At 30.6% G+C, this 25,941-nt stretch overlaps 3 protein-coding genes across 4 annotated transcripts in view; 2 read left to right on the top strand and 1 right to left on the bottom strand.

Moving 5' to 3' along the window:
* Positions 1-8,028: 8,028 nt before the first annotated feature.
* LOC111617915 (glycine-rich cell wall structural protein 1.8-like) lies at positions 8,029-10,852 on the top strand. Its single transcript, XM_023359279.1, has 5 exons — positions 8,029-8,114; positions 8,180-8,235; positions 8,310-8,356; positions 8,563-9,975; positions 10,043-10,852. Exons 1-5 carry the CDS (start codon positions 8,029-8,031, stop codon positions 10,850-10,852), a joined length of 2,412 nt encoding a protein of 803 aa, XP_023215047.1.
* A 3,630-nt stretch (positions 10,853-14,482) lies between these two features.
* LOC111617933 lies at positions 14,483-21,982 on the bottom strand. 2 transcript variants are annotated; one of them, XM_023359320.1, is made up of 4 exons: positions 21,895-21,982; positions 15,060-15,358; positions 14,783-15,002; positions 14,483-14,710 (listed from the first exon to the last, which is right to left on the bottom strand). In XM_023359320.1, exons 2-4 carry the CDS (start codon positions 15,343-15,345, stop codon positions 14,551-14,553), a joined length of 666 nt encoding a protein of 221 aa, XP_023215088.1. In that variant the 5' UTR covers positions 15,346-15,358; positions 21,895-21,982; the 3' UTR covers positions 14,483-14,550. The 2 variants fall into 2 exon arrangements, with proteins under 2 accessions (XP_023215088.1, XP_023215086.1); XM_023359318.1 differs by having other exon boundaries at positions 14,783-15,358.
* Positions 21,983-22,013: 31 nt separating this feature from the next.
* Positions 22,014-25,941, top strand: part of LOC111617932 (nuclear migration protein nudC-like) — a 52,362-nt gene continuing 48,434 nt past the window's right edge. The window contains exons 1-2 of the mRNA XM_023359317.1: positions 22,014-22,232; positions 22,344-22,421. Coding sequence (XP_023215085.1) covers positions 22,155-22,232; positions 22,344-22,421 — 156 coding nt within the window. The 5' untranslated portion in view covers positions 22,014-22,154. The remainder of the gene's footprint in view (positions 22,233-22,343; positions 22,422-25,941) is intronic.

The following is a 25,941-nucleotide window of genomic DNA, read 5'->3' as shown; positions in this document are numbered from 1 at the left end:
GACATCGCCTGTCAAAAATGCGAATGAATACAATTGTCACATCAATGCAAGCATAGTAATTGGTCGGTAGTCTTCCGTACTTCTTCTAATCGCCAACAATTATTATAATATGCAGGAAGAATGAAGCGAATTGTATTGCAGGAAGAAAATGATTCAGGTCAGAAGGAAGAGTTATCTATTGTCAAGGAAAAAATGACCCTTCTCAACACTTTTCTATCATTGTTCTTCTTTGCTTAAACAGTTTTCTGTAAATTATTTTACCGCTAGTCTTATAAATTTCATGATTAAATTAAATAACATTGTTTACTATGCCTAACAGATTCACGCTTGATAAGCAAGCGATATCATAATCTAACCTTCATGGTTTTTATATACTTTATATCAGAATACTGTAAGTAGAATATGATATTGTTTTTATAGAAAACCCAAAGTTATATTCTAGAGAAATACAATGTTATATTCTATTATAACTAATATCATTTTGTGATATTGATTGATAAACACTTCACAAATATTCAGCTAAGAATATTTTAAATATGATGCTACTAGTTATAAAATGAAATCTACGTTAGTAAGTGATATTGCATTTATTATAACATATCAGAAATAAAAAAAAATTGAAAACTATTGTGGAATCATAAATTTGTTTTATTTACTTATTCGTAACAATAGTCTAATATAATACGATATTTAAATCTGTTGTTAGCATTTTTGCCTTCGTTTGAGTTCCTTCCTATAGTATTCCTGTTTTTAACATTTCTGTCGATCGCATTTGAGAAAATTGCTCCCATATCAGTTTTTTCATAACTAATACAGAAACATGATTGACAGTCTCAGGCGTGAATAAGAAAGATAAATAATCGACTAATTTTTAAATAAAAATATGTTAAAGATCAGGCATTAAAGCATTGAAAGTCTTGCAGTGACAAAACTGTTTCATTGTTTTAAAACATCATATTTTTCCTTTATAATCTTTTTAACTAAATTAATTTCCTTAAAACTCTTATTGTTTCTAATGTGTGGGTTTCTTTATCCATTCTTTGTCTTTAGCTTCTAGAAATACCACATTTTTTTATAAATCGCGATAGTCAGCTCATTTCTACTGTAAACCTACATACTAATCAAATGCAAGTCATATAATTATTGAGCTATTACAACAAACTTATTATCTAGATAACCTCAAATGTAAAGAAAATTAGACACATTCGATCGTGCAAAAACAAAAAAACAATAATTATCTCGAAGTTCGGAGCTACTTGATTTAGAGTCAGGCTTTTTTATTCAGCTATAAATATATATTATGTCATCTTCGTGACAATCTTAACGCTTATTTATAAGTAAAGAAAAGTTAATATTGTATGTATACGTATATATATACATACAATATTAACTTTTCTTTAACCTTTAAGATTAAAAAAGTATTAAAAATCTGTAGTTGAAGCCTTTATGGTAGATAAAATCTCAACATTTAAAGATGATTCTTTAAAAGAACCAGTTTTATAAAGAGATGCTTTCAAGAAGAGAAGACATAAACTCGTAGATCTACAGAAATAATTATCTATGAAATCGCAAACGTCTGTCTCTGCTTTTTGACTTTCTATTCTTTCTTATCGTGTCTTCGTGACAAATGTGTCATTTTTAATCGTCCTTTTCTTTTACTTCGTGAGAAAATGTAACAAATGTAACAAATATATCTCTCATTCAGATAGAGCATCCTTTAAAAAAATTAAAACAGAATAAAGCATAAAGAACCGTAATAAAAAATATTTTAGTAGAATGAAATACGCATTAAACACACTTAAACTGCTGAATCTTCACAAATTTTTAAGTTATTATTCATTTTTAAAAATAAAAACTTTTATAAATGTTTTAAATTCTATTTAAAGTTTATTTATAAGAAAAATTTATAAGAAATTAGAAGAGGGTCAATCTAGAATGAAAAATGGAGCAACGAGTTGAATGATCATTAATGGCATCATTAGTGAGAAATCATTAATGATGCTTATTGTATTCTTTTAAGTGAAGACTCGTGTTGTGAATAAGTAAAACACATTCTCCATTTCAAAATCTTACTGTAATTACTAACGGAAAGGATATTTCTGTTGTTAATAGACATGAGACTATTAACAGTACAGACTGTTTCCGATTAATGACTTTCTCCAATATAGATTTAAACATTGTTAAATAAATTTTCCCTCATTGAAGTTCTTTGATTGATTTAAAGTTTATACAAGATNAGTGATGTCTTGACTCTTGCTACTTATAAAAAAGTATGAGGTGCAGATTGTAGCAACATAAAGTGTTCGAGTTAGTTGTTTTCTCCGTTTCTTTATGTTTTACTTTGTAGAAATGATACCGTTTACGTTGTATACACTTATAAAAATTGTATTCTTAATTCAACAATACTTTTACGACCATAAATCTTTCAATGAATAGTCTAGTTTTGATCTTTGGGATGATTAAGCAGTAAATGCCCACTTGACTTCACACGTTCTGCATTTATTATCTAGAAAAGAATCGTGCGAAAGCTCTTTATTTTCTAAATGGATATTTTGGAAAATTTATATTTATATATTTATTTATTAAAATAATACTTATCAATTTGTACGATGATAAAATATACTATGGTACTATGAGAGAGATTTATATGACATTAAAAATAGCAGAAAGTATCAGTTTCGAATTTTTATCATTCAAATAACTATACATATATGGGTTTAAACTAATTTTTCTGATATAAATGATTAATTACTGTTTTAAATTTAATCTTTGAACACATTTTCTATCATTCAATTTATTGTTCCATGTTTTGTAAACTCAGATCAGAACTAATCATTTCCGTTACGTTTTAACCTTTAATTTTTTTAGTGTAACATTCTTTTAAATTGCTTCGCATTTTTCTTTGAATATTGTTTTCAGAGAACAAACAAAAAAAAAAAAAAAAAAAAAAAAAAAAAAAAAAAAAAANGAAAGACCAAGATCTTCCTTTCAAATTACTTTAAAGTTTTAATAAAAATATTAAGTTAAATAATACAATTGTGATATACTGTATAATATAAAGCTACACTGATTATATTTCCAATATTTATTCTACTGTAGTTGGGCTATTCATAAATAAATATTTTATGACAAAGGATATTTGTCATAAAACATTCATTTATTAACAATAGTGCGAATTTTAAACTATTCTATTTGAGGATATTTAGTCATTATGTACAGTACAGTACTTCAGTACTTTCGATACTTTGTTTTCATGACTTTTTATTCAATTTGAGTCCTAAACAATAACTGAAAAATGTGCTTTATATCAATTTTCATACCATAAAGGAAAATATTTTAATATTACACAAACCTATAAAGTTCCAAATTTAGATTCTGTGCATGTCACTTACGGACAAGATTGTATTAATAGTATTTCAATGTATTTGCACACATAGTTCTTTCTAAGTAGGTCTACTTGATGAGGCTTATTCATGCTATCAACAGACCTACTTTTAAATTTATGGTTATAAAAACTCTCTATAAAATATATACTTCTAATATTATCGATTTATATGTTATCTTTTGAATTTTAAGTGTGCGGTTTAAATATATTTACAGTTAAAATTATTTTAACAGATAAGATAAACTATTTTTAAGAGAGTAAACTTGAGTAGATTAATGTTAATTTGAACATAAAAGATCAAAGGTTATTTTGTAGTAACCAAAATATCTAAATTAGAAGTGTGTATTTTTAGAAACAAAGTGTAATGTAAACAGTTGCCGATTTTCCTTAAAAAAAATTAAAGGTTAAAACGTAACGGAAATGATTAGTTCTGATCTTTAATGAGTTTACTCTGTTATTAATCAAAAACATTGTTAATTAGCATTGTATTCTAAAAGATTCCATTTTTATCTTAATAAAATGCTTTTTTATTATTATATAAATATAATAAAGACATCTGGTTAAATTAAATGCCTAGCTATTTTTAAAAAAATATATTAATGATAGTTTATCTACAGTAATAAGAACAAGGTAAGTCTAGTCTTTAATGAGTCATTCTCTCTAACGCATCTTTAAATACTGCATATGTGAATAATTATCCAAGAACTTAATTAATGACGCTTATTGTTTCGAAAAACAATCGTGTCCAATTTACAACTAAAATTTAAAATACAGTAGAGCGTCGATTATCCAAAAAATCAATTAACCGAAAGTGACTTCAGATTAACTCGTAAGTCCAGAAATCACGAAGTTTTTCTAATAACTTGAAAGAAAGACAAAGATCTCCCTTTCAAATTACTTTAAAGTTTCAATAAAAATAGAAAAACATAATTTATAAATCACAGGCCTCTATTAAATTTCTATGCCTTAATCTTATTATTACTATTATTATTGTACTAGAACTAAAATGAATATTTATAGTTTACTTAAGATATTTATTTATTTATTCTTTCTCTATCCCAAGTAGTTATTCGAAATTGTCCCGTACGGATTATTTCAGATAATTGACGCTCTACTGTATTCAAATTAGTTAAGTATACCTATAATTTTCTCTATTTTTTTTTTTTTCTCCTGAAAACAATATTCAAAGAAAAATGCGAAACAATTTAAAATAATGTTAGGCTAAAATGGTGACAAAGACATAAACTTTGTTATTTTTTAAAATTCTCGTCCAAGTTCACAATAACTTGAAAGAAAGACCAAGACCTTCCATCCAAATTACCTTAAAGTTTTAATATCATAAATAAACCAGTTACAGTTAACCATTGTGAAATGCGTAGTCAAGTACACTAATACAATATCAAAAAGTAAAAAGAAAACTTTATTGTATTAGTATTTTTAAGAGCCTTAAACTATTCCATAAACTATTTTTCGATAAATTATTCACTTGAGTATTCAATGACTTGCATCATGTCGATCATAAAATAATAACTAAGCTCTGAGATAAGCATCAATCAGAGTTCTTGATCCGGAACAAGTCGCCTTGATACTTATAAACAGTAACTTTCTGACAATTATATCCCACTTTAAAAATAAAAACGCGATTTTTTTAAACTATTTAATTTCCTTGTTGACATCATAAATTATTCCTAATAAATTTTATTGTATTTACAATGTATTTGGTTAAGCATGAATTGATAGTTTTAGTTAAGAAAAATGAGAAATAATTACTTAGGCTTGCTATTATATTGAATGATTTAAAAAAAAATAAAGATATAGTTATATTATTTGACTTTTATAATATAATGTATCCTTAAATACAATAAATTACTTCAAAATGGTTTTCACTGAGAGAAAGGTTAACATTTCTGTTTCGATGGGCACCTGCGGTACCTGAACGGTTAATAAGAAAACAAGAATCTCACACAATGTTATCAGAAACCCAACATGTTAATAATCGTTTCCATTGACCCATACTCAAAAGGGAAAATGAAGTTGGATGATTGCTTCTTTATTGTCTGCATTCAGCGAGTAAAACGAACCGTGTCATCATCAGCCTTATTATAAACTTAACCGTATTTTTCTATTATCAACACCCCTCCGTTATACTAGCAAAAGTATTAAGTTTAACCAGGTGAAGGAGCGATTGTTCCTTCACTGCAGTTCGCTTTATTTCACTTCAAGGTGAAGAGAGCCTCCGTAATATAAGAGCAGCAATGACTGATCGAATGTTAACGCGAGGCACCAGCACATTAAGACTATGTGATCGGCTACAATTTCGGGCGGCCTAATCCTCGACGGTTTTGGCCAGTATAAATGAGGGATAGAGAGTGATGTCTTGACTCTTGCTACTTATAAAAAAGTATGAGGTGCAGATTGTAGCAACATAAAGTGTTCGAGTTAGTTGTTTTCTCCGTTTCTTTATGTTTTACTTTGTAGAAATGATACCGTTTACGTTATATACACTTATAAAAATTGTATTCTTAATTCAACAATACTTTTACGACCATAAATCTTTCAATGAATAGTCTAGTTTTGATCTTTGGTATGATTAAGCAGTAAATGCCCACTTGACTTCACACGTTCTGCATTTATTATCTAGAAAAGAATCGTGCGAAAGCTCTTTATTTTCTAAATGGATATTTTGGAAAATTTATATTTATATATTTTATACTAGGAATACAAATCTCGAATTACACTTTGCAGTTTATGAAGACCTAAAATCAACGCCAGTAATTAGAAAAATTTGTTACAAGTAATCTAGTAGAGCGAAATAATCTTGTGTAGACAGAGAAAATGCATAAATTTTGATAAAATAAATTAATATTAAATTATGAACTGTTTACTTAGTAATAAAAAAGTACAAAATCTTTTCTATTTTTAGGTAGGAAAACTATTACTCTTATGGAAATTCATATTATAGATTAAAAGACTCGAAATTACGAGAGTTCCTTATTAATCTAAAAATAAAATAATCATATTAAATTAATTCATATTATAATTATTACTATGAGTTAAAAGTTAAGAATTATATTGGAAAACTGAAATGAGAGACAAGCAGAAACTCATTATGTAGGATAAAATAACTAATATGTAGAAAACAATTCCTTTATTCCTACTATATATACCGGTACATAACTTTCAGTTTAAATACTTTCTTATGAATATTAATTTACGAGATTTATTATAAACATTTTATAAAGAGTTAAGATACATTTATAGGTCCACATTTTTACACATTATGTTATATAGGATACATTAAACTTAAAGAATTGTGTCAATTTAAAATCGGAAGAATTTAGATACATTAATTTTAAATATTTAATAATTAATACCAAAGAAACTTATTTATTTTCATAGATTTTCTTATTTATACTTGTATGGTGAAATTTTAATTTTATACAGGTATTTCAAATCAATAAAAACCACAATTAATGAGTTTTTATTTTATTGATATTATCATATATTTTATTCTGAGATACCGTATGCAATTCATTCATAATCTCAGATTAAAAAATAAGCAGTACATAAAAAGAAAATCTGAAATTTGTTACATAATACTGTATTAGAAAAATTTAACCTATAGGATAATCTTTTCTTCCTTTCTTTAAAATAATTATATTAAAAATATCTGTAATTGTATGTAGAAGCGAACCAGATTATGATGGATTCATTGCGATGAAATAGGCTATATAAAACTAGAAAATCCACTTTTATAGAGCTATAAAATTTATCGTAGTTGAAAAATTATTACATTATCAGTGAAAACTCTTTCTTATTTCTAATACTTATTTAAAAATTCCACAAGATAATTATACAAATTATTTATGTATCAGAATAAAAAATAATGAAGAATATCAGACGATATCTTCTATCTTAGATTAATTCTACATGTTTTTTTAAATTTAACTTTATGCTAGCGATTGTTTAAATAATCATAAAAAGTCTAATTTTTTATAAACAGATAAATAAATTTTTAAACGGAAAAAACTTTAAAAATAAAATAATTTAATACAGATCTTTTCAAGAAAATATGATCTAATTTTAAAAGAAATTGGAATAAGTATCAGTTCGTATCTAGATATACAATCTAATCGCTAAAAATAAGCTAACTTAAAATTTTACTCAGCTAAACGTAGGTAGAAAGCATTCAAATCGCCATCATTAAAGTATCGAAACAATGAAAGTAAAATCGAAAAACATTCTCACGACCACCCCGATAAAGAATTCGTCCGAGTGAATGTGACATTAGATCAAAAATCGTGATTCGGTGAATGTGTCATTGTCAAGTAATTGTGCTTCACCATTTCGTTCTAGAGACCCTGATGAACATCGAAGATAGGTCACCTGATTAAAAAGTTCTTGATTATTTCGTTATATCGCTCGTAAATCACATTCAAATTAGATATATCTTAAGCACAATAACTAATTTGCTTAGCAATTAGCATATGATATGTATCACTATAGCGTTAAGAAGCTGATATTACTTTTTGAGGAGAAGTACAGCACTTCTCACGATTCAACTAACACAAGGACTTCCCAATTCCCGCCTCCGGATTTAAAGTGGACCAACTCGTACGTGGTCGGGCGACCTATATGTCCTCATGAACAATGGACGCATCACTAGATCCTATATAAACCGCCTTTCCTCTTTCTACAGAATCTTTCCTCCGGTTAACTTCACTTTCAGGTAAGCGAATCTTCTGCTGTGATATTGACTATGCAATAATAAATAGCATCTTTATTGTTTAACAGAAGATTACTTTTAGAGAAGAGCATGAATCGTCTATATATTAACATCGTTTTGATAGGTAAGATGGCTTAAAGGAGAGAAAAAATCTTGTTATAACTTTTTATAGTAAAATTAATTTAGTATTTTTAATAGGTTTAGGCCTTGTGTCAGTAGTGTTAACGGAAGAAAGGAAACAAAGAGTAAGTAACTATTATAAATTATGGTTTCCGTAAATCATTATATTTTGGACTATCTATTTTAGGATTCATTAACGATCAGAAGAGTTATTTTACTACTGTTAAAATGTTATTTACTTTAATATAATAATTTAGTCCTTAAATAAAATACTTTGACTATTTGACCGTACTATAATTATCAAAATTCAGATTTCAGAATTTGTTTTCAGATAAAACGAGGGGGAAATGGTTATAGCGGAGGGAAAAATGGTTTTGATCAGCATGGACAAGGCGACTATGATAGAGGTGGTGGCCAACCATTTGGACAAGACAGAGGCGGATTAAATACTGGACAAAATAATTACGGTCCTAGAGAAGGCGATGATAAACCTGGACAAGAAAAATATGGAAATCAAAATGGATTTGGTCAAGAAAGTGGAATTGGAAGTGGAGGCTATGGTGAGAAAAACGGCTTTGGAGGTGGTGGACAAGGTGCTAAGAATGGACTAAATGGAGGACAGAGAAGAGATAAATACAATGGATTTGGAAATGATCAAGGCATTAATAACAATTTTGGCGGAGATTCTCCTGCTGATGGCAGTTTGGGAAATGGAGGTTATGGTAGCCAAAAAAATAAAAATGGATTCAGAGATCAGCAAGGTTATGACGGTCAAAAAGGAGGATATACTGGGCAGGATGGATTTGGCTCCAAACAAGACAAAAACGATTTCGGAAGTGGTCCACAAATCCAAAATGGTTATGGTGGTCAAGGAGATAAGAATGGCTTTGGAAGTCAACAAGGAGGAAATGGATTTGGTAATCAAGGTAAAAAGAATGGATTTGGAGGGAATGGTCCACAAAACCAAAATGGTTATGGTGGTCAAGAAGATAAGGATGATTTTGGGAGTCAACAAGGAGGGAATGGATTTGAAGGGGATGGTTATGGTGGAAGAGGAAAGCCTGGTGGATTTAGAGATCAACTAAAAGGAAATGGACAAGATGGACAAAATGGATATGGATCTGGATTAGGAAGTAAGGCTGGATTTGGTAAAGATTCTCCAAAAAGTAATGGCTACGGTGGTAGAGGAGATAATGGATTTGGGGGCCAACAAGATGGAAATGGTTATGGTAGACAACCAGATAAAAACGGATTTGACCAGCAAAGCGACAGCTACGGCGGACAAAATGGCTTTGGATTACAAGGAAATAATGATTTTGGACGATTCGGAAACGGAAAACAAAATGGCTATGGCAAACAAAACGGTTTTGGAAACGGAGAGGATGGCAGAGATGGTTCTGGAGATCAACAAGGAAAACGTGATGACTATGGTAAAGGTGGTTCTGGAGAAAGTAATGGATTTGGAGATCAACAAGGAGATTATCCTAAAGGAGATTTTGGTGGACAAGACAATTATGGCGATGGAGGAAATAGATTTCCGGATGGAAGCCAAACAAAAGGACAAAGAGGTGGATTTGGAGCAGGGACTAATCAAGAAGATTATCCTTCCGGAAGCCTTGAGGATACAATTAAAGGCATTCCAGGACAGGATTATCCAACAGAAGTAGTTATTCCAAAAACATCATTTCAATGTAAGAGTCAACAATATCCAGGTATATATGGTGATGTAGAAGCAAGATGTCAGGTAAGATACTTATTATGCAAATAATCGGTTTTATTGTAAGACGTTAAAACCATTCGATAATTTGTAGGTGTTCCATATGTGTCAAGAGGATGGTAGACATGATTCTTTTCTTTGCCCCATTGGTACAATATTTAATCAAAAATATTTCGTATGCGATTGGTGGTATAATGTAAAATGTGAAGATACTCCTAATTACTACAACTTAAATGAAGATTTATATCTCACGGAAGGTTTCCAGAAAGGAGGAGTCGGTGCAGGTAGTGATATATATGGAGGACAAGGTGGTGTAAATCAACAGAATGGAGGAAATTACGGTACAAGTTCTGGTAGAGGCCACGAAGGGGGAGAACAAAGTTATGATAAAGGAATTTCTGGAAATGGACAAGAAGGGGCGAATTATGATGGACAAGGAAATATGAATGGATTTGGAAATGACCAAAATGGTAATTTTGGAGATCAAGGAGGCTTTGGTCAAGAAAATGGATATCAGGGAGATAAAGGAAGTCAACCAAAAGGAAAAGATGGCTATAATCAACAACGTGGCTTTGGTGGATCCGATGAAGCCGGAAGAGCACAAAATGATTACGGTGGTCGTGAAAATGGTGATACAAAGGATTTTACAGATGATTACGACGGGCAGAGAGGAGGAAAATCCGATTTTGGACAACAAAATGCAGGAAACAACGGTTACGATAGTCAAAATAATTTTGGTGGAAGAAATAAGCAAGGAGGAGATAGTTATAACGGATTTGGTGACTCACAGAACGGATCAAATGGATATGGGGGTAAATCGGGAGATTATGCTAAACAAAACGGAAATGATGGAAATCAAAGAGGTATAGGTTTTCAACAGAATGGAAAATCAAAAAGTTATTAAACTTATTGTGCATATCTAACAAATACGCCAAATTTGTTTGCAATAATGTGAATATCACATGCCATTTATTATGGGGAATTGAAGTATGAATGACTGATAGAAGAAATATTTGTTATGTAATAACTTTTCGCCTCACTAATATAATCTGTCGGCGAATCCTATTTATGTATAAAGTATACTATTTAATTAATAAAATATTATTAACACAACTTAAAACATCTTTACTTGTATTCATTTGGTTACCAAACTCCTATTTTTTATCTCGAAAAATATATTAAAAATATGTCAAAAATATGTCACAACATTTTGCAATATAAAAAAATAAAAATTTAGTACATCGTACTTTATAGGAGACTGAAGACAATTACAAAAATTTCGTTCTTATCTCATGTATTAAAATATCTTATAGGTTAATGAGAAGAGCACTCAAAACACAAAAGAAAAACAGCACAAATCTTAACAGAGAGCAATCACTCCAGGAAAAATTTCGACTTTACTTTTCCAGACGCAAGATTATTTTTAGTTTCTATTCCTCCTATAAATTAAATAGTGTATGTAAGACATTTTCTACCGCAGAAATTTCGTGTAAACATTTTATATGATTAGTATTTTCTCATTAGAATAATTATAAATATGAAATTGGAATAAGGATACGGAAGATAGATAATCTAGGGTAAATAACCTACCATTAACATATAACGATGGGAATTTGAGGAAGTAAGGTTTCATCCTGGAATGACATGTCAGTGTCAAAGGTAACACAATTGTTATTTCCAATTTAATTTTCGGATTATATGCATACTTCTAAAATTGATCATAAAACAATGTTTCATTTAATGTTCTCCGATTCAATACTTTTATTCTTCTATAAAACGAGCAATAAAGATTATTCTTTACTGCTCATAAGAAAAAAGCTAAACAAGGAAGAGAATTCTGAAGCAATATATGATATAGAAAAAAAAATAAAATGAAATGTTGGCATCGAGAAGGAAATTGTTAAAATTGCACTATCACTCTAATTTGAAGATTACTTAAAGGTAAAAAACCAACTAATAGATTTATCTAAATTGAAACAAAAAGAAAGTATGTTAATATTTAAAATTAAATATAGAAACCAGCTAATAGAGTTAAGTATTCAAAACATTAATTAGTCATAACATCAGAATTTCTCATAATTTTCTGTAAATATTGATTATTTACCAAATTAACACAAAATTTACAATATTTTTTAATAATTACCTGTATTAAAGCATAAAATTTTAATTGAACTATTCTGTACTATTCTAAGAATTGATTTAAATACATAAATATAGCCTAATCCCTTCTATAAACATTATATCAATAATTTGTGTTGTTTAACTTTTAGAAAATAAATTGTCTGTGATACGTTATTCTTTCGATTATTTTATAATTGTATTTCGTATGAAATTTTATCAGAAGCCGAATAATAGAATCTTACTCCGGAAATTTGAAAATATTTTCATCAATTTTATGGCTTCGATTTTTAAACGTAATTTTAAGTCTTTGTTTTATATTCTACGCTTATAACATCGTATTATTTTGATACTACTGACCTGATAGAGGTCGACAATATCGAATGATGACCTCTTATGATAACTTTTTTGACTTTTTATATATGAGCTTCCTCGTGGAAATTTTAGAAGCTGCAAACCAATATTTTCATGGGGTAATCTTATATGTTACTCTCATGATGTTTTCCATATAATATACTCCCATGAGGTAATTCTTTGTTGCTCCAACATCCAATATATTCTATTCACCGTCTTCTCCTCTAATCTTAATCCTATTATATCTGTATCGAGATGGTTAAGGCATCAGCTTACCGCTGTAGACTGAACAGTATCGAATCCGAACAATCTCAGATATTTTTTATGGACGATCCTCCCGGTAAATCGGGTCCCGTACCTTACCACCTAACCGCTCTCATTTTGGTTATGAACTTATGATGGTTATGGAAAAAGGTCTTTTTAGATAATCATCAGGACATTAGATAATGCTTCCTCTAGGACAGTGTTCATGGAATAGAATTCATGAATTATTATTAGATAATTAATTAATTAATTGTCTAATAATTTGTAAATTTGTAATAATTTGTAAATTCAACATGATTTTGATTGAATTTGCATCCTGTTGAATAGACAATACCAAATTCCTCATAAATGCTCATAGTCACAGGATAAAGACTGGGTAGTAAAACCCAGCAGTTTCTGCTGAGAAGCGCGACTATCAACTACGTGAAAAATAACTTAACATTTTTTTATTATATTTTAACTTTTCTATTGTTACTGTTTATTATCATAATTTTTGTTTATATTTTCCTTTCATTAACTAGTAAAACGCCTACAGAGTTTCGAAGGGTATAACGACGATCCTGATACATCAATCGTTCAATAGAAAATAGATAAAAACAGAATTTTATAAGCCGTTTGTCCGACTTTGTTCATAAATTATCATCCTAAAATGGCTCAAATAAGTTTTTCAGGACTTTAATTTTATGCAGGGTTTTGCATTTAGATGTTAAACTATACCTACGCGTTTTCTCGAATTGTTAAATATATCACTGTTGCAAGTTATGTGTTCACAGATAGTGAGTAGAATACCTTACAAGTTTAAAAAATCATACACGACTACTTTGATCCGTTTCAAGTCATATCGAACCAACAAGTGGCGGGCTTGATAAAAGACGCCACGTCATAGACGTTTATTTATTATAAAAATAATACAATGGTTATATGACACGAAGCGTTGCTACACAATACAAATACAAAAGTTTATATAACACAAATCATTGTTACACACATAGGTAATGACAGGAGAGAAATTTAACACGAATATACTCGTAAATTGAGAAAACCAATTTGTTTTTACACATAAATGAATTTTATTGGTGTAAAAATCTCATCAATGATCTAGTAAATAGTAAAAAAGGAAAAAAGTTATGAGAATTAGATGTTTTGTCAAAGTTCATTTCATTTCATGTTAATAGCCAATGTTCTTCAGTTTACATCAACAATTCTTAAACTCTGGTTCGCGGACCCGATGGTCCGAGAGTTAATAATCAGGGATCCACAAGTGATTTTTTTCAAACTAAATAATTTTATTTTTTATTTAATTTCATTACGAAAAACACAATAAAAATACCATAGAATACTATTGCACTCAACTACTAGCATTTCTCGTTCATATAAACAAAATAAATTTAATCAAATCCCTGCCGTGTAAGAACTGTATAAAGTTAATAGTTAAGGGTCCGACAAAATTCACATCATACGAAAGGAATCCTACTACTCATAAAGTTTAAGAACCAATAGCCTGTAGCTTTAATGAAAGTCTCATTTCCATAATTTACGATTTGTTCATTGTTTCAGTTGAGTTTAAAAATCAACAATAATAAACTTTAGAGTAAAACTTTCTAATGAAATTAATTTTGTAATTTATCATTACATGACTTTTTTATAAGGATCCAAATAAACTGTAATCATGTGAATATGTATAAATCTATAAAACAATTGAAACACAGTAAAAGTTATTAGCCTATAAATATTATAGACTATATTTAGAAATATTTTAATAGACGTATAAATTAAAATTCTAAATTGAAGTGTACACTATGCTTATTATTTACCCTATTCGAAATACCATTGTAGTGTTCATTCATTTATAAAATTAATTAATATTTATAATTCCTTTATATTATTTTTCTTATTTTCAATAGATGTTACCATACATTCGGATTCATTTCTTATTCTAAGATAATGATTCCATGCTTGAGGATATTTCATAATGAAGTTTAAGCGATGAACTTCGTCATGGAAATGTCTATCTTTTTTCTCATACCTTTAAAATTTTCAAATAAGTTTTCATTTTATTAGAATTTATTAATTTGTATAGTCAGAAAAACATATTTACCAATAAGGTACTGGAGGGCGAATCCTATCCAATTCTAATAATCGTCTCAAGTGAAGAATCTCTTTCTCTTCTTCTTTCAATTGCTGTAACTTAATCAAAGATATCCTGTGTTCAAAGGCAGAAAGTAAAAATGTATTTGAAGAATTTGGATGGAATTCGTGTTTCAATGAAAAATATTTCTGGTTATATAAGGATTTTTTTATTATTTCTGTCTCATAATCTGTTAAAATGAGAGATTTTTTAAATCCGCAATAACAAATTCGATCGTTTTTCTTACTTTTGTCATCATTTTCTGTGTTTTTCACCGCTTCATCTGGATAGAGAAAGGAAGCGTGATAAGGATGTAAAAACCATCGTGATAAATCCTCCAAAGACGTTCTTTTTAATTTTATTTCTATGTTTTTCTCTACATCTTCATCTTCCCTTTGTTGCATATTTTTAATCACCATGCAATCATCTAAGCAGAATCGATTGTTTTTATCTACGGATGATAGAAAAATTCTTTTTGTTGAACGTTCCGTATCATTAAAATTAGGAAGAACGTTTTTGTTATTTAGACTCATAATAAATGGATATCTGAAAAAATTAGAAGGAGAATATATTTGAAATATAATCAGAAAAAGCTTTAAAAAAAGTAAGAACTATACAGTACAGTATTTTATTTACAAATCTTTTAAAAATAGACAGTTTGGCTGAACCCTAGACATTTGTTTCATTTGTCTATGCGATGATCCGGCCATGGATACACTTTAACCATATTGTCTTATCTCAGAAAGACTTTTTGCTTTGAAATATTGATTTTTTTTTTCCAGAATGTAATGTGATGGCATTTATTATTACCTTTGTTTAGTTTGTTAGAATATAATAAACAGGTTAGATGACTTCACTTCAGAGATCTTAAAGAAAAGTAAAATTATATNCAGTTCCTTTTTTTTAAATATTTTATCATATATATTTTTAGTAAGTTATACCTATTATGCAGTCGAAACCCTCTAATCCGGCATTCTCTTTATTTCACAACTTCTTAGAACATTTTTAACATCCATAGATTTATTATATTCGTTTCACTTAATCTGACACCTTTCTACTCCAAATTCTGATGCCATTTCATGAAATAGAAGTATAACACGTGTAATAATAGCTCCTTTTTTATCTGACAACATCTAAAAACTGACAAAAACAGTCCACGAAGACCACAGAGAGATGTAATCTTCGTGGACCACATCTCTCTGTGGACCATATTTTCAGCAGTAGTTAGACGGAGCGCCACAAAGACGCTTCAGAACATCTGCAAGATATAGTGCTTTACCGCACCATAATACTACTTACGTGTATTACTAAAAGTACGCAAAATGCAATAACTCTACATTGATGAAGTAGGGGGTGCGAGTTGCCTCAAGAAAAATTACCAAGTTGGAGTGTCACTATTATGCTGGCTCTCCACTTAGGACCGTCGTCTGATGAACGAAACAATTGACGTTCTACATGCCTACACATTTTGCGCGAAATGAAAAACGATTTGCAATGAATTATGGAAACTTTTTAAACTGGTGGAAAACCTTTCAACTTAAAATGAAGTTTTATATCTTTCAATTTAATTTTGTATTTAATCTTTTTAACATTTAATACTAATATCTTACTTGACCTGCCACTATTAAGTCATTTGGGTTCAATACGGTTATTTTTATATTCTCGTTTTTATAATTTTTTATAATTAGAGTATTTTTTAGTAAAGGATAAGATAGCAGTTAATATCTTCCAACAGATTTTCAACAGCACTATTGGATCGTCTAATATTTGCTATTTATTTATTATTATTATTTGCACTTTTTCGAAATTTCCATACTATGCTGTATGTAGTGCTAAGGACGATGGGTAGAAATATAATATCGCGTATATTTGGAATTACAGGTACTGCATGCTGATTAGCTGTGACAGAATCGCCGCGCAAAAATACAGTCAAACCTCGGATTACGAACGCCCCTGTTTACGAACAAAATTATGAACGCCACATTGGCTCCACGATAATTCGGTTTCTGAACAAGCTACTCTGCGAGCCGGCCACCGCTGGTCAACTTCCTATATTCCCTATGTTAAAGAGAGTCGACGACACGGATCAACGACAGGACTACCGATTCAGAAGTTAGTGGCGCCGAAATTGCCTTGAGCCACGTAACGAATCATCGATGACGTTGTTACTTAAATTACATTTCAGTGCGCATGCGGAAAGATATTATTTCTGTTTATCGATACGCGCCATATTGAATTTAAATCAAATTAATAAAAATCGTGTTAATTGACATCCATGTAATATAAATGGCATTCAAGAATTCGTGTTTAAATATGTTTAAGTTAAATTAAATNAAAAATCCCCATAAGAGTGTCCACCCCCTGGTACTGTCAGTGGGCCGTTTGGTTGGCGACACACTGCACTACTGTGCTCTATGTAGCAATGCAACACTGATCGTGATGGCGTACACAAAACTAACTTGTTCAATATATTATTAAAAATTTTTTTTTAAACTTTGCGTCAACTTTACAAAATAAAGGACAAAATGCCTATTTTAGAAAATAAATAAAGTTAAAGGACAGAGCAGTGAAATAAAGGACTGTCCTCTTAAATAAAGGACGTATGGTCACTGTATATATTCCCTATGTTAAAGAGAGTCGACAACACGGATCAACGACACGGATCAACGACAGGACTACCGATTCAGAAGTTAGTGGCGCCGAGATTGCCTTGAGCCACGTAACGAATCATCGATGACGTTGTTATTTAAATTACATTTCAGTGCACATGCGGGAAAGATATTATTTCCGTTTATCGGTACGCGCCATATTGAATTTAAATCAAATTAATAAAAATCGTGTTAATTGACATCCATGTAATATAAATGGCATTCAAGAATTCGTGTTTAAATATGTTTAAGTTAAATTAAATGACAAATATTTATTAAATATTAATATTAAAATATATATTAATATTTAATATTTATTAATACTAGGTGGCCAGTTAATTAAAANAGTTAGAGGTGCCGAGATCGCCTCGCATTACAATATAAATTGTCGACGACGTTCCTATTTAAATTAGATTTCAATGCTCGTGTAGGAAAGATACTATTTCTGTTTTTTTGGTATGTGCCGCAGTTGAATCAAAATCAAATTCACGTAATATAAATGGCATTTAAGAAATTGCATTTAAATACACTTAAGTTAAATTAAATGACTAAAATTTATTAATATAATGTTATATATTATAATAATAATATTTAATATTTATTAATACTAGGTGGCCAGTTAATTAAACTAAAACTAATAATTAAATTTAAAGATAATAAAATAATAATTAAAACTATCCTTTACACTGAAACCGAAACTAAAATTAAAAATAAAATTAAATTAAATTTTATATCAAATCAATGGAAACATAAGTTTTCGTAAAGTGTGGATAAAGTACTATTTCTGTGTATATGTTACCGCTAAAGCTCGAAACTCGTTAATCTGCAGATTAACTAGCGTGATCCGTTAAAGTTGTGAAAATTGTTCCATTTCTCAAATTACGTAGATAATGTGCAGAGTATCTAAGTAATCCGTACATTACCTACTAGGCCCTCGATAAAGTGAAAATAAGATCTTTGCCACAAATAAATGTACCACAAATAGGTGTGCTTGTCGCAGAAACCAATTGCTATGAAATTCAAAGTGTCACCAATCTTTAGACTGCACAATTGGATAATGTTACCTATGGTGAGTAAAATGGCGGCTCGTCTCTGATTCCAGCAAAGAGAAGAAAGGAAACAGTGGGGACGCACGTTCAAACCTAACCTAAGCTATTCTAATAATTTGGTTGGTAATACTTATGGTAATTTATTAAAATAGGTTAGGTTAGGACAGAACGTGCGTCCCCACTGTTTCCTTTCTTCTCTTTGCTGGAATCAGAGACGAGCCGCCATACCATAGGTAACATTATCCAATTGTGCAGTCTAAAGATTGGTGACACTGATACATAATGCGGTTATAATAAAATATTGTGCGATTATTTTCATATAATTAAAATTAATATGTATCTATTTTTTAGAAAATACAAGGGAAGCGGCTCATCCACCGCTTCCAGTGATGGCACGCACTGGTAGTCAGTATATACACAGAACTGTACAACAGGACATAGAGAAAAAAAGAATTAATATTACAAGGTCTGTTCAAAAAGTATCGGACCTTTTTTTTCCGCGTAAACCAATGATGCGCGACAGGCCTCCTTCGGTGGAGTTGTGGAGGGGACAGTCATGCACAGCCCTGAATTTTTTCCCGCCTGCAGGAAGCGTCAGTCGTTGGCAATNTCCATTTCGTTATAAATTAGCAGCTTTTCGTGCCTTAGTTAGAAGGGCTTTTCTATATTGCGATAACATTATGGACAGAAATAAAGAAATGAAAAGGATTATGCAGATAGCAGAAACCTTGGGTTACAAGAGAAACATAATAGCTGGCATTATTAGAAAATTTGAGATAGGCGATACAAGGGCCTCAAAACAAGAACCTAGTAAATACACAAAGTGTACATTCAACAAAAATGTAAGAACCATCATGAAGGAGATTGCGGACAGTAAAGGATCAACGTTGATCGTAAAACGAGCTCCGAATCTGTACAAGATTCTAAGAAATGATAAAGGGGATATCAAAAAGGAAGATAAAGCAGGAGTTTATAGGATCCCGTACGAGAACCAGCAGTTAGGAATAGAAAAGGAGTACAAAGGAGTTACAATGAGAAACCTAGGAATAAGGGTCAAAGAGCATAAATACGATATTAGAAAAAGATCTAACGCAACAGTTCTGGCCCAGATGGCTCAGGACCAAGAATCCGTAGTTAGATGGGAGGATACGGAAATCATCAAGCAAGTGCACTCCCCAACTTTAGCGAAAACTGCTGAAAAAATGGAAATATATAGGAGCAAGCTAGATGAAAAATTCGTAAACGCCAGAGATGCGGAGGGCCTACCCTCAGCATGGAAGTACACCGTTCAAAAACTTAAAAAACTTACAAGTAGCTCTTGAATTGCGCCATATTCGCAATTGCGTTATGGGAACCATAATGATTTTTATTGGTTAAAGGATAGTGGCTTATAATAATATTTAATGGTTGTATATTATTTATTTTTACATTTATGTATTTTTACGCTTTAACTTTTATTTTAATTAGTTGCTACGTTATCGGTATTTATCTCTTTGAATTTGAATTTGGAGTTTTATTTTTGTTATTCCAAATTCGAATGTTTAAACCTGAGNCGAAATCCGACGGACCGGCTGATGGCCATTCCAAAAGATGCGTTCCAGCAGTGTTTCCAAAAATGGCAGGAATGCTGGGAGAAGTGTATACATTACCAAGGAGACTACTTTGAAGGGGTTAGGGTTTTGTACCTCGAAGTCAATAAATTTATTTTTGCCGACCAAAGGTCCGATACTTTTTGAACACACCTCGTATATTGCCTTTATAGGCATTTTATGCATCAAATACAACTGAAAACATAAAAAAAAATTTTAAAAAAGTTTTGTTTTGGAGGTTGAGAACGGATTAATCCATTCTATATTGTTTCTTAAAAGAAAATTTGTTTCGGTTTGAGAACAAATCGGTTTCCGAACAACTTTTAGGAACAAATTAAATTCGTAAATAGTGGTTTGACTGTATTCTGTTTTCCCAGTATTCTGACGCCAGTTCTTGAAGGCGATTTTTACCGCGCATGAACAGTGAAAAAAAGGCAACAGAGTTGCCTCAAAATCGCGCTAAGTACACAATCAACATTAGGAAAAGGTTGAAAATCACTGATTTACAGTATAAACCCATTAAGCTAATCAGCTTGTTTACTCTATTGTCAAAGGCCTCAGACCTTTGACAATAGTGTAAACAAGCTCATTAGTTTAATGGATCTGAGGCTTTTGACAACGATTTAGTCCTGTCAAATTCGGGTTTCAGCAGTTGCCAACAGGCTACCAGGGATCAGAAGCAGAAATGCTAGGATTTGAAGAAACAGTTGCAACAGAAGATTGCTTATCGGATTGAGGAGATAATTTATTAGAATAATATTGTCCTGAAGCAGTGAATAAAGACAATGAAACAGAAGTGGAAGAAAAAATAATAATAATTATTATCCATATTATGAAGCGTTAAAATTAATCAATTAACTTTTTCTCAAGAAAAGAATCATCTTTGTTAAATCAAGTGTTATCTTTAAAAACAGACATTAAGAAACGAATTGTTGACATAAAAAGTCATAAAAACAATCTAAGATTTCTGACTTCTTTAATTAATAAATCAATTTAAGCACTTTTAGAATAATGCTTTCTTGATCAAACACAATTTTATAATGTAAAAGAAATTAATTCTTCAGTTTTTAAGATTCATTTTTTTTAGTTTAATTTATTATTTATTGGAAAGATTATTTCAACTTTCGATATGTACAATACTATATATATACGATAATACGTAATCATGCATTGCAGATCAATAATGCCCGTAACGATCATAACTACGCGGTGGTCATGTACTGTGCTGATGCTCCTGTTAGTCAATCGATCGATCAATCAATCAATTACGTAATGTTTAATCTGAAACATTTATTAATTAAGGCTTATTCCATTATTTATTTACGTACAGTTAACGTTTTTTTGAAATGACCAATAACAATTGGTGATTTGATTAAAACGTAATAGTAGAGATCGAGATTAATATTTAATATATCAAATTAAAAATTATTAATTCAAATTTTCCTAAATTTTGAAATAAAATAATAAATGTTATCCTTAAATTGTTATTTTCAAAATAGTTTAATTAATCTTTATGCAGTAGAACGATTAATTTAAAATATATTACAGTATTTCGTACTGTGCTGTCATCTATTGTTTAATTTAATCATTAAAATAAATAAAAACTTCAATAATTTTTAACATAAAAATCTAATAAATTTTTTAAAATACAATTTTAGCTTAAAATTTTTAAATACAGTAATAAATAAATAAATAAGATATTTTAAATAAAACAAACTCAAAGATAAAATATAAATTTTTAAAAATGTAACTTAATAATATATAAATAAAGATTTTTAATAATTCGAATTTCTTACTTTAATACAGTAAACTTTACGTTTCAATTATTTTACTTTACGAATACATAATGTTTACTTGTCGGCATAGCAACGGCCTCTAATTGAACCTAACTAGTTAAAGTTTACGTCAATATGATTTTACTCTAGAACCAGTTGGATAGTGAGTAGAGAGTATTGATCAGGGCAGACTCGTTTTCGATAGGTTTCTAGTGTGTTAAGTGATTCGAATAAAGTTTTTGTGGACTTTTTTTTGTGTTATCTAGTCTCTTATTTTTATCATGACAAACGAAGATGTGGAAAAATTTGATGGGATGTTGCTTGCTATGGCTCAGCAACACGAGGGTGGAGTACAGGAGGTAATATACGTCACAATTAAGCTTGTTATGTTAGGCTTAAGTTGATAATAGAAAAGTTCATTTTGAATGATTCATAAGTTTTGAAATTCTTTTTTTTTTTCATATTTACAGCTTCTGGATACGTTTTTTAGCTTTTTGCTAAGAAAAACGGATTTCTATACAGGTGGAGGGGATGGTGCAGCCAAAAAGGTAATTCTGTAATGTATTGTGAAGTATTACTATCAGAAGTCACGTGTATAAATGATGTCAATGCTTTTGTTTGAATTTATGAAGTTTCTACATAATTACTAAATAAATAAACTGGTATTTAGTACAGTTTTACTCGATATATTCATATTACTCTCAAAAATATATTTACCAACTATTTTCTTCCAATATTAGGCACATTAATTTCATTTCATCTCTTTAAATATGAAATTTTGCTTATTTTTAAAGTAAATCAATGATCTTCATTTTATAATCTGAAAATATATCAGATAAATGTAATAAATGTCAAAATTAATTGAACTGTGATGATAGAGTATTGTTGGTTAAAGTGTACCTAGGTAACCCAAATGGTGGTGCTTTGGTTAGGTTAGATTAGATTAACTATATTTCCTTTTCCTTTTTTTATTTTGTTCAAGAACTATCATGAATCAATAACTAGTGACATTAGACACACTGCGGCTCCCCTCCAGGAGAGTCGTTGGAAGCGCCGCCTTGGTGTTACCTACGTACACTCAGGGCCAGATTAATCCACTTTGGGGCCCTAGACATTTTCTTTTTCAGAGTCCCCTGCCGGCTCCTTTAATTAATAAATTTTGTTACTATTATTTCTATTAAATCGCATACGGACACTGCATCTGCTTAATAAAAAATAAAAGCAAAATTATTTAATTTTTCACAGGATTCAAGAATACGTATAGTTAATATTATTCTTATCGCTATATAAAAAAATTCTAAATTATTGGGAGTTCCCTTTTACTTTCAATTAGAAGAAACATAAAAATACGAGGGTTTGTTCAAAAAGTTCCCGAACTTTATTTATTACAAAAAAAATACTTCACATATCTGTCAGCGTACTCTTCAAAGTAGTCTCCTCCACAACGTATACACTTATTTCAACGGTGTTTCCACTTTTTGAAACAGTCCTGGAACACTTTTTCCGGAATGCTCATAAGCTGCTCCGTCATTTTTCTCTATCTTTGGAATGGTGGCAAATCTTTTTACTTTGAGTGTGTTTTTTAGTTTGTTGGAGAACAGGAAAAAGTCTCTCTGTGTCAGGTCAGGTGAGTAGGGGGGAAACACAGTGGTCTTGGCCAAAAACTCACGAGTTCTGAGGGACAAATGAGCCGGTGCGTTGTCGTGATGAAAAAACCACTCACTGCTTCTCCAAAGTTCGGGCCGTTTTTGCCTGATTCTGTCTCTTAGGCATTTCATAACACCAAGCAGTACTCCATGTTGACTGTCTGGCCTGTAGATAGGCATTTGTGATGCACAACCCCTTTGCATCGAAAAAAAAAACAGTCAACATCACCTTAACATTTGAGCGAACTTGTCGAGCTTTTTTGGAGCACTGTTTCACCCACCCGTGGGAAGTTTCCGTGAAGGATTTTCGGAGTTTCACACAGAATTTCACAGAACAACACTGCTCTTTCAAAGAGCTGATTTCCGCAGATCCAATTTTTCGCCGAACCCCACAAACACCCCTTTACATAAACGGCAGTAACTAATCACCAAAACAAGATATCAACAAATGGGTTGAAGGAGGTTTCCGCTGACACAACGTCTCCAAGCAAATTAAAAAATAACCAACTGGAGGTGCACTATTCAAAAAGTTTGGAAACTTTTTGAACCCACGTTCATTTTCTTTAGATTTTAGAATTCACTATAACCATATAAAAAGCAATACTGTATATTTNTCGTATATATATACACCTCCAATATCCAATACAGCTAGGTCACTTGCGTTACTCCTATCCAAGTCTCCCTGGTCGCTAGCTGTAACTGACTTAGAACCAGCATGCACTGCACATCATTCTTCGCATTGCAAAATGACATACGCATGCATCAGGAACTTCTATTCGAACAAACCTCACCTGCCGTTCGGATGAGCGATTTTAATAAGGTGGCAACACTAGCACGGAATTTTTCATTGCTTATTCTGTGAAGAAACTGAATTTTAGTCTTTTAAATTGAGATACCTAAATAAGGGAAAGGGGCAAAATTTTCCTCCGCCCCCGGCGGCTGACAGCCACGCTACGCCACTGCTTGTATAATGTTAAAAAGTTAACTGTTACTTTGACAGCGTCATTTACAACTAAATCTAATGAATGAGAGAGATGCACGAGGTACAGGAAAAGCTCTAGAATGTATTTTCCTTAAATTTACGATTTATGTATCCGCTTGTCATAAAAATTTGTCTTTCCACTTTTTTTCCAAGACTACAAATATTCGAGTACAAAGTAACTGGTTTCGAATTATTTCTACTTAGTAGTTAAATAATTAAGCGATTAGGGAATTGAGGACATAAACAAAACCCTGATGAAAGAGCCGAAATTTTACTTAAACAAAAGCTTAACCGAACCATCTCTAGCCGAGTACACTGGAGACTGATTTCTTCGTATTATTAATGTAATANTTTTTGTTTATTTGTTTATTATATACAGTTGTCCAACAGAAAAGTAAACTATCTTATTTACAAATCTTTTCAAAATAGACAGTTTGACCAGGCCCTTCTAAAAACTGGGCCCTAGACATTTGTTTCATTTGTCTATGCGATGATCCGGCCATGGATACACTTTAACCATATTGTCTTATCTCAGAAAGACTTTTTGCTTTGAAATATTGATTTTTTTTTTCCAGAATGTAATGTGATGGCATTTATTATTACCTTTGTTTAGTTTGTTAGAATATAATAAACAGGTTAGATGACTTCACTTCAGAGATCTTAAAGAAAAGTAAAATTATATAAAATAAATTCCTATGTTTGTTTTGTAGTTCTGATAAAAGAATTGTTGAAGCAACATAATTACCATATTGTTGTAATCTTATTTGGCTAATTGGTTGTTTGGTATTTCTTAGTGCAGGGGCCATTTTGGCAGGTGCCAATTACAAAGTTAAAACATAATAAATGTATGCATAAATGAATACTATAAAGATAATATATGGCTGTAAATATGATTTATAACAATAAAACACTACAAATGACTAACAGTAACAAAATGTAAGTAACAGCAAGACTACAAAATAACTATAGCATGGTACAGTATATAGTGAAACAAAATATACACAGCAAAAGGTGTTAAATTGTTTTAAGCATATTAGTGACTTTTTAAAAGTTAAGGCTTACATTTAAGCTATCCCTTTTGACTGTAAATATTTTACATCTTCAGTAGTAGAATAAATAGTGAACTTTTATTTTCTCATTATATTGATAGGGGAGAAGGTGGTATTATGGAACCCCAATTACATTTTAGTGAATTGTAGACAAGGTATCATAACTACACCCACATTTTTTGTGCGAAAAGTACTCGTTGTAAAGTACTATATTATTTTTCTGACTTTTCCAACGATTATCGACACTACTGTGTGCCGGAAATAGCCGTTCCCTAACGGGTACTTTACGCGGATTCGCGTTAGTGTGCCAGGCCTGGACTTTAAGCGTGCACCGAATTAAATAATGACAAAGTTTGTCAATAACAAAATCAAATATTTAATTAAACTTCTA

Source organism: Centruroides sculpturatus, unplaced genomic scaffold (assembly GCF_000671375.1).
Source record: "Centruroides sculpturatus isolate CEXI.00-Female unplaced genomic scaffold, Cexi_2.0 scaffold57, whole genome shotgun sequence".
Taxonomy (NCBI): Eukaryota; Metazoa; Arthropoda; class Arachnida; order Scorpiones; family Buthidae; genus Centruroides; species Centruroides sculpturatus.
The sequence above is the reverse complement of the archived record's forward strand: the minus strand, read 5'-3'. Positions and strand labels throughout refer to the sequence as shown.

Coding starts and splice junctions, on each gene's coding strand:
- LOC111617933 (XM_023359318.1), bottom strand. CDS start 15,345: ATGAGTCTAAATAACAAAAACGTTCTTCCTAATTTTAATGATACGGAA. Junction 14,711..14,782: donor CGCCCTCCAGTACCTTATTG/GTAAATATGTTT, acceptor AAAATTTTAAAG/GTATGAGAAAAAAGATAGAC.
- LOC111617915 (XM_023359279.1), top strand. CDS start 8,029: ATGAACAATGGACGCATCACTAGATCCTATATAAACCGCCTTTCCTCT. Junction 8,115..8,179: donor CCGGTTAACTTCACTTTCAG/GTAAGCGAATCT, acceptor ATTGTTTAACAG/AAGATTACTTTTAGAGAAGA. Junction 8,357..8,562: donor CGGAAGAAAGGAAACAAAGA/GTAAGTAACTAT, acceptor ATTTGTTTTCAG/ATAAAACGAGGGGGAAATGG.